We start from the raw sequence: 14,954 nt of genomic DNA, 5'->3' as shown, positions 1-14,954 counted from the left end.
AAGTCCCTTGTACTGCGGCCTATTCTGGCCTATTGTACCAACCCCAGATGATAGGTGAGGGTAATTGTGGAGCAGTTGATGGAATGAAGATTGGCAGGGAAAATCGAAGTACTCGGAGAAACCCTGCTCCAGCGCCACTTTGTCCACCACAAATCCCACTTGACCAGACCCAGGATCGAACCCGGACCGCCGCGGTGGGAAGCCAGCGACTAACCGCTTGAGCTATGGCGCGGTCACTCTTGTAGTTTACTGAAAAGATCGCAAAATCTCAAGAATACAAGATCTAATCATAGGCCAGTTAAAACCAATCCACAATCTCACACTTTACTTCATTAAGTTCTACTTTAATATATTCTTTCCACTGCTCAACACTCACATCTCACCGCCCCACAAGTTATAAAGTAGCCTTGCTCAGATAGCATATTATCACATCCCTGTCTTTAAGTTGTGGGACTTGGACCAGATACTAGGCTAGTTACAGAATGCGGAAGTCAAGGTTATAACATTATACTATTTCTGTTTCCCAGAAGTGATTTCTCCCCTTGAGGTCTTCCAGATGAAATTTCATATTAATTTGTCATCTCATGCACACGCGCTATGCATCCCAACAATATCAACTTCCTTCATTTGTCAGCAAAACTTCTTTATTGAGCACAATTTTAATGAATATTAATATTTCCGCCATTTTGTATTGTATGTTACAAACATGAGACATAGCTGCATCTGAGACAAATAAATTTTCAACAGTACGGCCCTCTTGGCTGCAATGTTGTCTAGTTTTGGAAAATTTACACGTTTCAGTGGAACATATAGCTTCCATCTTCAGGTTAGAACAATAAACCAGCTTTCTTTCTTCTTGTCTGGTTCTTCGACAGTGAAGATGGAAGCGATGTGCTCTTACGAAACGTCGGGCTTCTCCCGAATTACACGGAATTACAAGCCAGAAAACTTCACACTTTACAGTTACCGGTATGAGAACCCCGGATTCAATGATTAAAGGTTCGGCCACACAGAGCGCTACGTACGCGACGCACGCTACGTACGCTATGTTCGCTATACGAACGGAAAAATATCTCCCTTTTTTGCCAATATGACTGGCCACACAGACTTCCGTACGCTACTTACGCTATGTTCCCTATGTTAGCTGCGTCGCAGAGTTTACACAGCGTACGTAGCGCACGTAGCGAACATAGCTTAGCGCTCTGTGTGGCCGAACCTTAAGTGTCCCTTGATATGAATATAACGCATTCTGAATCTCACATTGCCAGAGAGCAGTCCGTGTACTCAGTCTATCGCATTTATATTCTGTTATATCCCAGCTAAAGCTACCTCTCTCTTTCCTCTGTCTGTCAAGGTTACCAGTCTGAGCTTGAGGACAACCATATTCTGCCGCGTGTTTACCGTAAATTAGACCAGTTTTAGTTTAAGTTTATTGCTCATTCTCCTTATCTGTTCCACGTCACATCAATACCCATTTCCAATTCCTCCGCCTCAATCATAAAACCTCATTTCTACCGAATTCATCTCTCATTCTTATCATCTCAGATATACGTACTTAATTTCACCTTACAAACACTTCATCACATAATAGCTTTAAATGATAAATCACAGTAAAATATTGAAAAAGAATGCAAACTGGAAACTGGTAAAAAAAGTGGACATGTGCAGGACATCCAGAAGGAAGAATTACGTCAGTAGATTTTAAAGGCTTTTGTCGATGATGTACAACACACAGAATCCTGGGTTTTTGGACTTTTTCCATTGTCCTGTATTCTACGAAATAGAAAACACGACGTTTCGGAAACTGGATCTGTTTTCTTCCTCAGATGAAAGGGGAAGAACATCTCCTCAGTTGGGTCCCTTAGAAAGAGCTTGTCTCAATCCCCGGACAGCCCCTGTCAGATTTACACAGCTATTTAATCACCTAACACCAGGGTAATTCGGAGGGAGATAAGAAGAAAATATACAATAAAAATTACGATAAAGCATGCACATGTGTGGAACTAGGTTAGAAAAGGAGTTAAAAAGTTGTGCTACAGACCTAACCAACAAAACCAAGTGCATGAATACCAACGAAAAAATTGGGGGAAAAGACTGTGAAGACATATAATATCTACCACTAGTGCCATCTGTGGAGTAACCCGAACACTTGAGACTGGAACCTTGTGGAAACGCTTGAAGAGTCTGTCACGTCATACAGATCTTCTCTGTGAGTTAGAAACCTCATTGCCGATGAGGGGTATCCAGATAGGAGAAATGTCAAAACTGGTTTGGCTGATTGGATTGGTTAAGCATGCAATATGGGCCGATTTATTGTATTTGCTATACGTGCTGTTACATTCAATTTCCAAAACCCTAGCCATCTGGTGTATAAGAAAAGTCAGCCAATGTCTCGAACGAGAATATCGCTTCCATCTTCAAGTTCAAAGAGTAAGCCCAACAAGAAACCCCCAAAAAGTCGGTTCACTTTCAACGGACTACATGGAGTCAGATCTCAGGAGGCAGAACTCTTGGTTTACATTATTTATGAATATCCTAGTCAGAGGGTGAATATCATATTGACAAAAATATTTTGAACAAAGGGTCAGGAATTAAGGGGAGGGTGGAGAGAACTATATAATGAGGAGAATCATAATCTGCACTCTTTGTCAAATACTGTTAAGGTCATGAAACCGAGGAGCATTGGATGGACAGAGTATGTAGCACACATGGGAAGCATGAGAAGTGAGAAGACCACGTGGGAGATGTAGGTGTATATGAGGATAATATTAATATTAAAGAAATATTAGGGCCATACGAGGGTGTGGTTTATGTTATATATGTTCAGAATTGGGACCCGTGGCAGGCTGTTGTGAACACGATCATGAACATATGGAAGTTCAGGAATTTGGATAATTTCTTGTTTTGCTGAGCTATTATTATCTTATAAAGGACACGATTTAAAGGTCTTAATTATACATTAATTATACATAACTTGAGTAACGCTCATTGAAATTTCAAAAGGAAATTTTTAGAATTAGATTTCGTCAAGAATACAAAATTTCTGTAAAATAAACAATTCTGACAAAAAAAAGAGCTATACTTACACTTCGATACTAAATTCGATAGAATTAATACCCCTGCGTTTTAATGTAGATAGTACATGCTTATACATAATAGGTCAATCCTATGCTGTGGATATAGGTATAGACGTATAGACGTACTGGCTAGCGAGAGCTGTGTATAAATGTCGTTCTAGGAAAACAGCTTACACGCTATAATCTCTGCGAGCGACAAACTAATGAAGTGTCACTGCGGGCTGTTGTTTTTCTGATATACAAATTACCTTCTAATAATCCGCTTTAATAAGCAGAAAATGTCTGCCTTATGCGTTAAGATCCCGTAAAACAAGGAATACTCTTCAGATTCGAGCTTTATCAGATGTGACATCACGTGCTATAAGAAGTCGGGTCCCAGAAAGCCGAAATATTAAACGCGCGTCCACATTATTCGTGCTCGTGCTCGTGTGACTCGCTATGCTCGCGAGTAATGAGGACAATATGAAAGTCACGAGACAAGCAAATTTAAAATTTTTAATTTAAAAACTATACCCAATAAATTAAAATACGACTACATCATACACACACTACGAGTAAATATACGGATCCTCACGCGCCGAAGCCTGGCGAGCAACTGAAGTAGTGTGGACGAAGATTTACGAGCACAAGTAAAAGCCAGAAGAGTCTCCCGACGAGCACAAGCCTGGCGAGCACGAGCACGAGTAATGTGGACGCGCCTTAATATTCAAGCAGTAAAAGCTTTAAAGTCCGGTCATGGTAGCCAAGCGGTCTAAGGCATGCACTGTCTTCGCTCACTCTGAGGCAAGGATCGTGGGTTCGAATCCCATTCAGGGCATAGATGTTTAATATTTATGTTTATATGCGTTTTACTGTGTTTGTGTACAGGTAGAGGTCTTGTGACGAGCTGATCACACGCCCAAGGAGTCCTACTGAATGTCTAAGATCTAGTATACCGAACTGAAACGTAGAATTTCATGGAGGTAGGCCAAGGCCCAAATTTGGGCTGTAGCGCCGAAGGAAAAAGAAAAGAAAGTATCAAATCTAAAGAATGTCATGAAATTCTTACACAGTTTACTTTATAAATACATTTTTCTGACATATTTATCATAAGTTGCAAAACAGGTACCTGGAAATTATAGAAGTATCTCAGTCGAATGAATGTATTTAAGAAAGCAACGTTTCTCGAAGTTTAGAACAGCTCTTCCCTAGGAAGCACATAAAATAAAATACTGATTCTTCGGCACAACACATGTCAAGCAGATTTCATCGTTGATGTTCCAAGTTAACGAATTCAGACAGTAAGAATTTCTGGCTTCGCAGGACCCACCTTCAAGCTCTACCGCAGAAATACAAACATACACGGGGCGACAAACCTGTCAGTAGAATGAATATAAAATCTAAATTCAGAATCAGGAGGATTTAAGCAACCGAATAGAGGACAGATCGTAACGTCAGTGTAAATCCATAATTAACTTCACACGGCAGAACTGCTTTTGAGCAGCTGATAGTCTCCCAGCTTTATGAAATACTTAGGTTTATTATCGAAACCGATAAATAGAAACAATATCTTCACGTAGATCCTAAGGGGTTCTTACGATGGTGTATAACGCTAAGAATTAGGGTTTTTGGACTTTGTCCATAGTCCGGTATTCCAAAACTAGAGAACACAAGGTTTTTGAAATTGGATCTGTTTGCATCCTCAGATGAGGGGAAACACACCTGCTCTTCTGGATCCCTTAGAAAGCACTAACCTCAGTCACTCAGTTTTTAGAATACCGGACGATGGGAAATGTGTAAAAATCAAGTAATTCTGAGCAATATCTTCGTCCCCTATAAGTTTCATTATAATACATGGTAACTACAAATGATTCATTCTATTTCATAACACTATACTTTCCAAAGTATTACACATAAAAATATGATTATATATGAAGAGAACCGTAAATTCACCAAATTACAAATGTTTTATGTATGTCCCTTTGATCACACGACACGTCCAAACGGTAGTCGAGTTTGTTCCGAACGTTTTGTAGCACTCTCTTGTTAATCGTCATCACAGCAGTATTAATGCCTTCCCTGAGCTCTACCAGTGTTGTAGATAGTGGGGGTATGTAAACATGGTACTTAACATACCCAAAAAGAAGAAGTCACATGGCATTAGATTATATTTGTATGTGTAATACTTTGGAAAATATAGTGTTTTAAAATGGAATGAATCATTTGTAGTAACCCTGCATTATACACTCATCTAAGTTTATTTATCACAAGTATCCCTTTAGGTTTCCGGGAAAATATGTTATATATATATATATATATATTATCTCTCCGTAATACGTGCCACGCCCCGTCCTTCATTTTTACACCCAAAAGTATTTGAAAAACATTGGAAATTACATATTACGCGAAATTCTTCGATTCTCATATTACTTGCTTTTCGTTCGGTTCACATACACTATTCAGTATTTTCGCAGAAGTCCTGGATCTATGTACTTTCATTACAAACATAGAACAATGTCACACCTACATAAAACAACGACGAAATTAGATGTAGTTTTTATCCAGTTTCATGGGGTGGGGTGAGATTGAGTCCACTTGATACGGCGGCCACGAACTGCAGTTGATGGAGTGAGAATTGTTAGTGGAAACCCAAGTACTCGGAGAAAACCTGTCCTAGTACCTCTTTGTTCTCCACAAATCCCACATGACCTGACCGTGGCTCGAAGCCCGCGACTAACAGCCTCATCTATGGCGCAGCCTAAGTTGGAGGTATATTTCCAAATAATATAATTAATTTTTTTCAATTTGCTTAGTGGGGGGTGGAGTCCAACTGGGTCTACTCGGCACGGCTTGCCACTGATTGGCCTATTGTAGCCTGCACCGGGTGATTATGATGATGGAGAATTTGGTGGAATGAAGATTGGCAGGGGAAACCGAAGTACTGGGAAAAACCTGCTCCAGGGCCACTTTGTTCACCACAAATCCCACTTGACCAGACCCGGGATCGAAGCCTGGCCGCCGCGGTGGGAAGCCAGCGACTAACCGCTTGAGCTATGGTGCGGCCTAAGAATATAATTAATACTGAAATATTGGAAAATATAAGAAACTCAACTTGTTGAAGCTGCTTTGTAGTTTAGTATTTCCTTAAAATAATAAGATAAAAAGGACACGGGAAGTCCGTGACTGCTTGTGTGTCTGGATTGCTATACCACGTAACTACTGAAACTAAACTATACGCTGCTTTCTTAGAACAAAGTTTGAAATTAATTCCACCGGGGTAATTCAGCAGAATGGTTCATAAACCTCGCCCCTGCTACCTCAGAGGCGGATGGCTTGAACAACGCGAACCGAGGGTTTTGTAACTTCCTAATTTAGTGGACTTTTTAGAAAACAGATCGCTTTTACAGGTGACGTTTCGATTATAGAAGTACCTAACGTGTGGCCCACATTTTTCCCGTTTTCATTGTTATATGTAAATGTACATAATTCCCGTAAATTTTATATGAAACTTTTAATATATCAGGAATTTACAAGGAGTCTTGAGGTGCTGATTATCAGAAACTATAATTGTCATAACTTTACCGATTACCATAGCCGCATCTGTCTAGTGGAAAACAGCGGAACACCGTAACATCTCAGTCATAAAGCCTTCTTCAGGAATCGAACTCAGATACTCCTTAATATGAAGGTAAGGTAAAGTTGTCGCTGTACTTAACTAATTAAGCACTACGCCAGTAAGGCGTACAGGGGAGTGGATGTATAGATCCACATTTTCCTGACCTCGGCACTAGTTCGAGATGAGAGGTCAGCTTCACGCCCCTGCCGCTTTATCCTGAGGGAAAGAGACCCCGGAACCCATTGGATATGAGGTTGGGTGGACCCCAGAGCCAGTCTGGACGACTTGGAGCAGAGAAAATTCTTTCCTCTACTGGGAATTGAACTCCGAACCCTTGATCGTCCAGCCAGTAGACAGTCGCTATACCGACTGAGCTATTCCGGCCCTAATATAAAGGTGTGGTGCCAAATATACAAATATTCTCACTTTAATACTTCATTACTATACTAATTAAATACAACTCATAGTAATTAATTAATATGTTTAGCAATAATGTGATATAATAATAAAAGTGCATAATTACGTCCAGAAAGTAACAGGTGGGTCTACATATCTGTACAGATTCTTTAAGGTTATGACACCGTGTAATTTGGTAGGCGGTTACCTCCTCCGTTGTAGGGAGAGATGGATTCGGTTTCCTCCGGAAAGTTATTGAGTACATTCGGCATTGCAAGGTGTCGTAAACCACAGGCCCATAGTCTGAGCACACCGCTGTGTTGTAAATGTGTGATCAATACCGGTCCGACGAGATTAAAAGATTTAAGCCAGTATAAATAATTAAACTTGTCTGAGGCTCGTAGACAAGTTAAGGAAAGTGCTTTAAAGTCGCATAAACTTTTCGGCAAAGCTATGAACATTCTTTCCCTGATTTTGCCGGATGCACAGAAATCGGAACACTGCAAGTAGTGATGTGGGAACTCTTGTAATTAGCCAGCGATATACCAACCACGGTTATTAATCTGGTTGTAAGCAGATCCAGAACTATTTCTAGCCTTATTCTTCACGCTATTTTGAATGGATGAAAGAAATCGTCAATTATTTCGAAGAGAATGTTGTTTCTATCTTCCTTTTCATCACTGTGTTATAATTTATTCAATATCTCAGAGTCCCGGGATTCTAAAATTATATATGCATGTTTATATTTTTGCTGTTCCGTTAAATTTTCCTATTAAAGAACAGAAACGATCCTTATTAGTTAGTTATGAAACTGTCATTCTACTTGTGTCCATCTCCATGTACTAATATCAACAGCCCGGAAGTAGTGTTAACTTCTTCCTTGTTTTGTATCTGGAAATTAAAAAAAAAAAACTTTACCAAAGCAGTACATTTTCCAACCGATAACTTCCTGCATCTGCTTGTGACGGATGTACTGATTATATTGAATTTCATGTTACATTGTGCTCTGTGTTCGGCAGTGATGTATAGCGTAACTGAGGAGAGGGCTCTTCAAACTCACAAATTTAAATTGAATGTTTGTCACATTTTTAGGCCAAATAAAGTTCCATTTTCTTATATCCGAAAAAACTAGCTAAATATAACGAAACCTCTAGTTCTGGAGCATCTGTATCTCGCAATATAGTTTTAAGTAGTTTAAAATATTTTTACACAAAAATAACTACTATAAATATGATAATTAGTTCAACATATAATAGTAAAAACATCCGGTAATTAAAGTATAATAAACACGGTCTAGTATTTGAATTCCTTTAAAGGAGCACGTATTTTAAAATAGAGAAAAAATAAGGATTAAATTTCAAGCTTCTCACAACTATACGGCACAATGTTTAAATGTATTACTTTCCTTTTTGTCTACTTCCCACATTTACTAAAATCAATATATTTAGGAAATTCGTTCTACTTTCGCCCTCAGGTTAAGGGGGTCGAAACCCTTCGGCTGTGATTTGGGAGTAATTACCATAGGCCCCAAAAGGAAATTTATTTCGCATTGTATTCATATGAAGATAGGAAACAGAATAAACTTGCGAAACGAATTGGTTTTCATATATTCCGACGATGGACAAGCCCGAAATAATAGCTTTAAGCTGTGTTTCAACAGCCAATTGGAGTTCCTTCTGAGACCAAGGAAGTAAAATGACTCACGTTACGATTATTCATATTGTGCACAACGGAAATATAAGAAGGGTTTCCTACCGAATGCATACGTCGTCTATTGTGTTTGCGAAACTAAAACTTCCTGTAGAGCCCCATCCCCGTGCACTAAGTAACGTGAAGGCCGGCACTACAAGACAGCTCTCTCCACACGGACTCAGAGCCGCAGTAACAGGTGTGTCTGAGGGGGCACCAAAGACATCCATTCACACGACACGAGAGAGATCAATGAAGTACACTGCCCAAAGGGATAAAACAGGTACCACTCACCTATCTGAGGAACGTCATACTCTCGATGTCCCCTTGGCGACCGGAGCATGAACTGGTTGGCGAGGCCCTTCGGAAGAACCGGAGGACCTCCCCCTCCTCCTCCACCGCCGCCGCCACCGTCCCCAGCGCCCGGAGCTGTTTCCGCCGTATCATGATGAGTGTCCCCCGGGGGTTCCCCAGCAGATCCCGAGGGCCTAAATGGATGCCGATCACGTTTATTCCAAGGCGGAGGGAACACAAATGCATGCTGAATGGGAGGGGAGTGTTGCCTGTGCTGGTGGTGAGGATGTGGTGGCGGGATGCCTTCTAGGTCAACGATCCCGTTGGCTCCGGCCTCATACAGCAGCCAGCGCTCGGCGGCGGCTTCTACTTCCTCTTCCTCGTCCTCCTCCTCCTCTTCGGTGAGGTGAGGCTCAAGGCGGGAATGTTGTTGGACAGATGCTTGCTCTGTGTCGCCGCCGCCCCCAAGCAGCTTAAGACGCGGCGGCCTCTGCACGGCGCTGGACAGCAATAAAGAGCCGTCACTCAACCTAAGCAGCGCTAGTAACAGTGTTATGCCCGCTCCTAGTACTAGGAAGCCACCAATTCCAGCGGCCATCGCTTGTTTGAAACTCAAATTTATGAGCCTAATCTTGTCTCACCTCTCTCTACTTTCTTGGCTCTTAACGGAGCACAAGAGGATTGTAAGGAAAGGAGTCAGAGGAAATTCTTGGAAGGGGTAAATAATAGAATTTGGAAGGGATGGGATCGTGTCCACTCGTCAGTGCTAATAGAGACACCCTTCACAATTCAGACGCGAAACCACTGCACACTCACTCACAGTTCCTCCCTAACCTCCAAGATTGCTTACTATTCTGTCTTGTTGAAGTTCAGAGAAGTAACGAAGGCAATACAATACACCATTTCTTCCGTTTCTGTCACTCGAACAAAGTTTACAGTAAATAGTGCTCTGGTATACGTGAGTTTAAAGAGAAAAAAGTGTGCGTGCTTTAACAATAAGATAGAGTGGATGAAAAACGGATGGATACGTGCAAAGTCACCGAGAGCTTGGGTAGTTTGCAGGAAGTGCGAGATGGCGCGACGAACATCACACCTGTACGCTTGTTCGCTAGCAACACGTGATTGGGGAGGTCTCAATTCTGGGGGGGGTGAAACAAAGAAAGAAGAGAAGAATCTTCAAACTTGACTGAGATGAACTTAGTTAATTAGAAACAAGCCTGGAACGTATTTTTGTTTGTCCTCTACACAGTACTCGAACAGTCTGGTTGTCCAGCACCACCAGCACCAACACAGCGTGAGCGAGAAATGACGAGTTGAAATACTTAGTGACACAGCCTGCTGTAGGCACGAGGGTGTTTGTTCCGGGTGGTGGTCTTGATAGAAGTTGTTGCAAGCCGCTTGAACCACCACCGGTGTTGTGGGGTGCCTTCACTGTAGTCGCTTGTCCCGCCGCTAAACTTGTCCATGTCGGAGATACAGCTCTCAGTCTCTCTCTCTCTCTGTCGCTCGCGACGCCCTGCTGAACCGACGGCGTGCCCTGCGCCAAACGTACTCCTCCACACAACACCCACGCAAACTGCCGAGCTCACCGTCCCCAACCTCCCTCCAACCCCTGCCAACTTAGTTGCACAACTTCAATATTTTTTTTTTTTTACTTTCTTCAGCATCCACATAAAATAAAAGGAAGAAAAAAAAACTTCAGGCCACTTGCATCACGGGAATTAATTTTCAATGACTGAGTGACTTGTGTTACAAAATTACCTGAGACGAAATTAAGAACTCTGGTATCTACATGACCAAAACTCGAAAAATGTTGTCATATAAATGAACACGCGACTGTTCTCCTGCGCTGCAGGTTGCTGCGCACCGCCCTGGCGCAGCACCCCGCCAAACCGTGGCATCCATGCGCAGGCGTCGCTGTCCATCTATGCAATGCGTCAACATATATAATATCACTATACATATATAAAATCCTGAATGCATACGTATGTGGCTTACAGGTTTCACTAGCACAGGCATTGATTTTACCCCTCCTTACCCAACGAGACAATTCTAAACGGTCAGTGATATTGTCCATTTTATCTCTCTATGTGATGATATGCACCCGTTTTTTATTAGTCACACTGTAGGGGCTTTTTTAGTAGTTATGACGTCAGTCTATACCCTACCTGTTTTTTAGCCGAAGTCATTCACACTTTTACAATATGTATGGTATATTCGGCCTCAGCAGAAACAATGAATGAAACATACTAGTTACAGATTCAGCCAACAGATGTCTTTACAGATTGCATTGCACCTCGTTCTATCCACATGCCTTAAAATTGATTTGCGTTGGAGAAATAAAACAAAATGCAATTCAAGGAAATAGGACATAAACATTCACACGCGGTGGTAACTACGTGGTTCGCGTTGGCGTTACGAAACCAGAAATAATTTTCATAAAATTTCTTTGTGGAGCTGTTTTCTTTTCTCACAACAAATAGTCATTTATTCCGTGGACAACATTAACCGTACGATCTTTGTAATATAGAAGGGATGCATATTAAAAAATGTTAAGAATATGAAGAAGAGTACTATATTCTGAGATATAACACCGTGTAGTTCGTTGAAAGTCTAACGACGTTTCGGAGTAAAATATCGCCTCCATCTTCACTGTCGAATAGGCTTAGCAAAATACCAGCGTGAAAGCAGGAGGGAAGATGATAATAATCTGCAATATTTACACAACCGTTCTAGACTTCACAATTCAATCTGCATAAGGCTAATATTCATCTCTTTAACACGACTGACCGCTGAGAAATTGCAGCGGTGTTGGTTCAGTGTAGCTGACAGCATCCCATCCAGTTAATTTATGCAATTTGCCTTTCACACCTTCCGTTCTCTTCACAGTTTTCTCTTCTAAGAAAGTAACATATTAACTCCGTAACTAGAGAGTGTCGGGTCGGAGATGGCGTAGCAAACGTGAAGAACAAAGATGAGACAAAGCACTGCCTGGTCAGAGCTGTCATCTCGGTGATCAGTGACGTAGAAGTATGAAGCAATGGTGGAAGGATGATTAGGTGGGGAAATCTGAATAACAGCGGGGAAACCCCCCTCCCCGCTCTATTGCCACTTCGTCCAATCTGAAATCTCACAAGAAATTACAAGAGGTTGTACTACTGCTACTATCAATAAAAGGTAAAGTAAAGGTATCTTTGTAACAGGCCGTGGAGGCCCATAGGGTTGTGAGACTTCGAGGCTTCCACATTTTCTATAGACAATCGGCTCACAGATAGCGGTAAGGTTGTCAGCCTTACTCGCCAACCGCACTTTACCCCCTAGTAAGATTCCAAGTATCCATTTCTGTTAGAGGCTGGGTCGACCCCTGGACCATAGTGCGGCTGGAAGGGTTAGGTCAATTGAAAAAATACACCTCGTCGGGACTCGAACCTGCGACCTTCCGGCTTCTAGCATGGTGCCTAGACCAACTACGCTACCACGTGCCCCCATTAATGATATCAGCTATACATTACAGGTCAGTTTATGACCTTCTTAGTTGTGAAGCAGTGTAGAAACGTTTCGACGGATTATTTTAAACTTCAGGGTCGAACTGAGTGTGAAGAGGATATAGTTAGCTTATATAGACAGGTCAGACCCACGGTGGGGCACAAAAGATGGGACTCGATATAGGTTAACGGGGAACGGTAAACGGGATTTGCGAGAGAAATTCCCAATCTGAAGATGGAGGCTGAAAATTCCTCTTGGCACTTATTTATAGTATAAAATGATATTAAAAACGAGACGACCACAACTTGAACACTCACAGCCTTGAAATCTGAAAACTTTCCCAATTAAATATGTTTATTAAAAAAAAAAAATTTCCAAGCTCTACTTAAACGAAGTGTAACAAAACGTAATCCTGCAAAGTCCTACTAATGCATAAAGCCTGGAAACAGTGATCATCTCAATGCTTCTTTCGCTATTGATTTTCATGTGTTTATTCTCAGGTCCCCGATCACAGCGGCCGCGCGGTCTAAGGCATGAACTGTCTCAAGGCACACATGTCTGTATTGTGTAGGTTTACTTTGTGTTTGTGTTTTCCTGTGTCTATGCAGCGGCCTTACGACGAGGTAACCCCTTGTTTAAGGAGTCCTATCGCCTGTGTGTAGGATCGAGAAACTGAAGAAGTGGCCACGGCCCAACAAAGGGCTGTAGAGCCATCATAATAATTCTCAGGTGTTTTAACCGTTTGCAGTACTCGTAACTTGGGCTCCTCCCCAGTCCTCGCAACGCACTTATACCATACAGTACTGAAAATATTTAAAATACGGCTCAAGAAGCCTTTTGTGAATAAGCATGTACATGGCAATGACGACAGATAACGACAGTGACACTATTATCTGCAGAGCCATCTAGCGTCAGATGCAGTACTACCTGCTATCAGAGCATGCAGCGACCCATTGGTGGACTATGTTTCCGCAATCTTAAGAAGAGTAATGTTGGCTTTTCTGTATACAGTATAGGAATTTCGAGAGCGGTTCTCTGGTTCTGCCTTCTGCCCTGGGATGGAATTGGTATCTGTATGTTTCAAGGCGTTCGCCTGAGAGACGTAATAAAACTTACTATAGGATTCTGACGATGGTGTATAACACACTGTTATATTGGGTTTTTGGATTTCATCCACCATCCTGGTTTTTAAGATAATTAATAAAAACACGACGTTTCGGAAACTGGATCTGTTTCCGTTCTCAGGTGAAGGAAAACACCTATTCTGTTGGGTCCGTTAGAAAGAGCTAGCCTCAATCCAGTGATTTTTTTTATTAGTTATCTTAAAAACCAGGATGATGGATGAAGTCCAAAAACCCAATATATCAGTGTAATAAAACTTAATTAAGCCCATGGAGCAAAGTTCTATTTGAGAAGCTGACAGTCGTTCATTTGGCCAAGATATTTTCCTCTCATGGAACTTGAAGGCTAATTGGAGGAGTACTCTATTTAAATCTACCCTGTCTAATTAATCCGGTCCACACCTCCGTATTTGTTTTTTTTTATATCCATTTTGATGTTATCCTACCATTTACGTTATGGTCTATCAAGTGGTCTGTTACGTTAACATTTCAGACTTGTGTACTCGCTTCTCACCTTCCCCAAAAGTGTTAGATTATTGGTCAAAAGGGCGTGCCATAGCTCAGGCGGTTAGTCGCCGGCTTCCAATCATAGGGGCCATGGTTCGAGCCCAGGTCAAGTCATGTGGGATTTGTGGTGGACAAAGTGATACTGGAGCAGGGTTTCTCCGAGTACTTCGGGTTTTCCTGTCAATTCTGATTTCATCAACTGCTCAACACCATCATCTACCATCCGGGACCCGTGCAATACACCAGATAGTGGCCGACGTACCAAATGAACTCAGTCTCACCCCACCCCAAGAAACTAAAACAAAATAATATTATCCATTAAATAATTAATTCATATTATAGGCCCAGTGCAATAATTCGAATTAATAAATCAGTGTTTTAAGTTGTCGGGTGTTAAGCTAATGTACTCAACATCCAACCTGGTATTCCACCCATGTCTGCTATTAGCTGCAGTTAATTCAACATATTATTTTTATTGCTAGTGATGAGGGGCTAAGTCCCTCTACTGCGGCCACTTCTGGCCTATTGTACCAGCCCCAGATGATAGGTGAGGCTGATTGTGGAGTAATTGGTGGAATGGAGATTGACAGGGGAAACCGAAGTACTCGGAGAAAACCTACCCCAGCGCCACTTTGTCTACCACAAATCCCACTTGACCAGACCTGGGATCGAACCCGGGCCGCCGCGGTGGGAAGCCAGCGACTAATTGCTTGAGCTATGGCGAGGCCCTATTCAACATATTGGCAAGTACTCTCCACACCTACAAACCATTCTTCTCTGTCTCCAACT

At 41.8% G+C, this 14,954-nt stretch overlaps 1 protein-coding gene across 1 annotated transcript in view; it reads right to left on the bottom strand.

The window, feature by feature from the left end:
- LOC111865592 overlaps positions 1-10,691 on the bottom strand; it is a 368,127-nt gene extending 357,436 nt beyond the window's left edge. The window contains exon 1 of the mRNA XM_023853760.2: positions 9,052-10,691. Coding sequence (XP_023709528.1) covers positions 9,052-9,649 — 598 coding nt within the window. The 5' untranslated portion in view covers positions 9,650-10,691. The remainder of the gene's footprint in view (positions 1-9,051) is intronic.
- Positions 10,692-14,954: the final 4,263 nt, after the last annotated feature.

This window comes from Cryptotermes secundus, unplaced genomic scaffold (assembly GCF_002891405.2).
Source record: "Cryptotermes secundus unplaced genomic scaffold, Csec_1.0 scaffold1137, whole genome shotgun sequence".
Classification (NCBI taxonomy): Eukaryota; Metazoa; Arthropoda; class Insecta; order Blattodea; family Kalotermitidae; genus Cryptotermes; species Cryptotermes secundus.
Note: the sequence above shows the minus strand (reverse complement) of the source record. Positions and strands in the feature narration are given on the sequence as shown.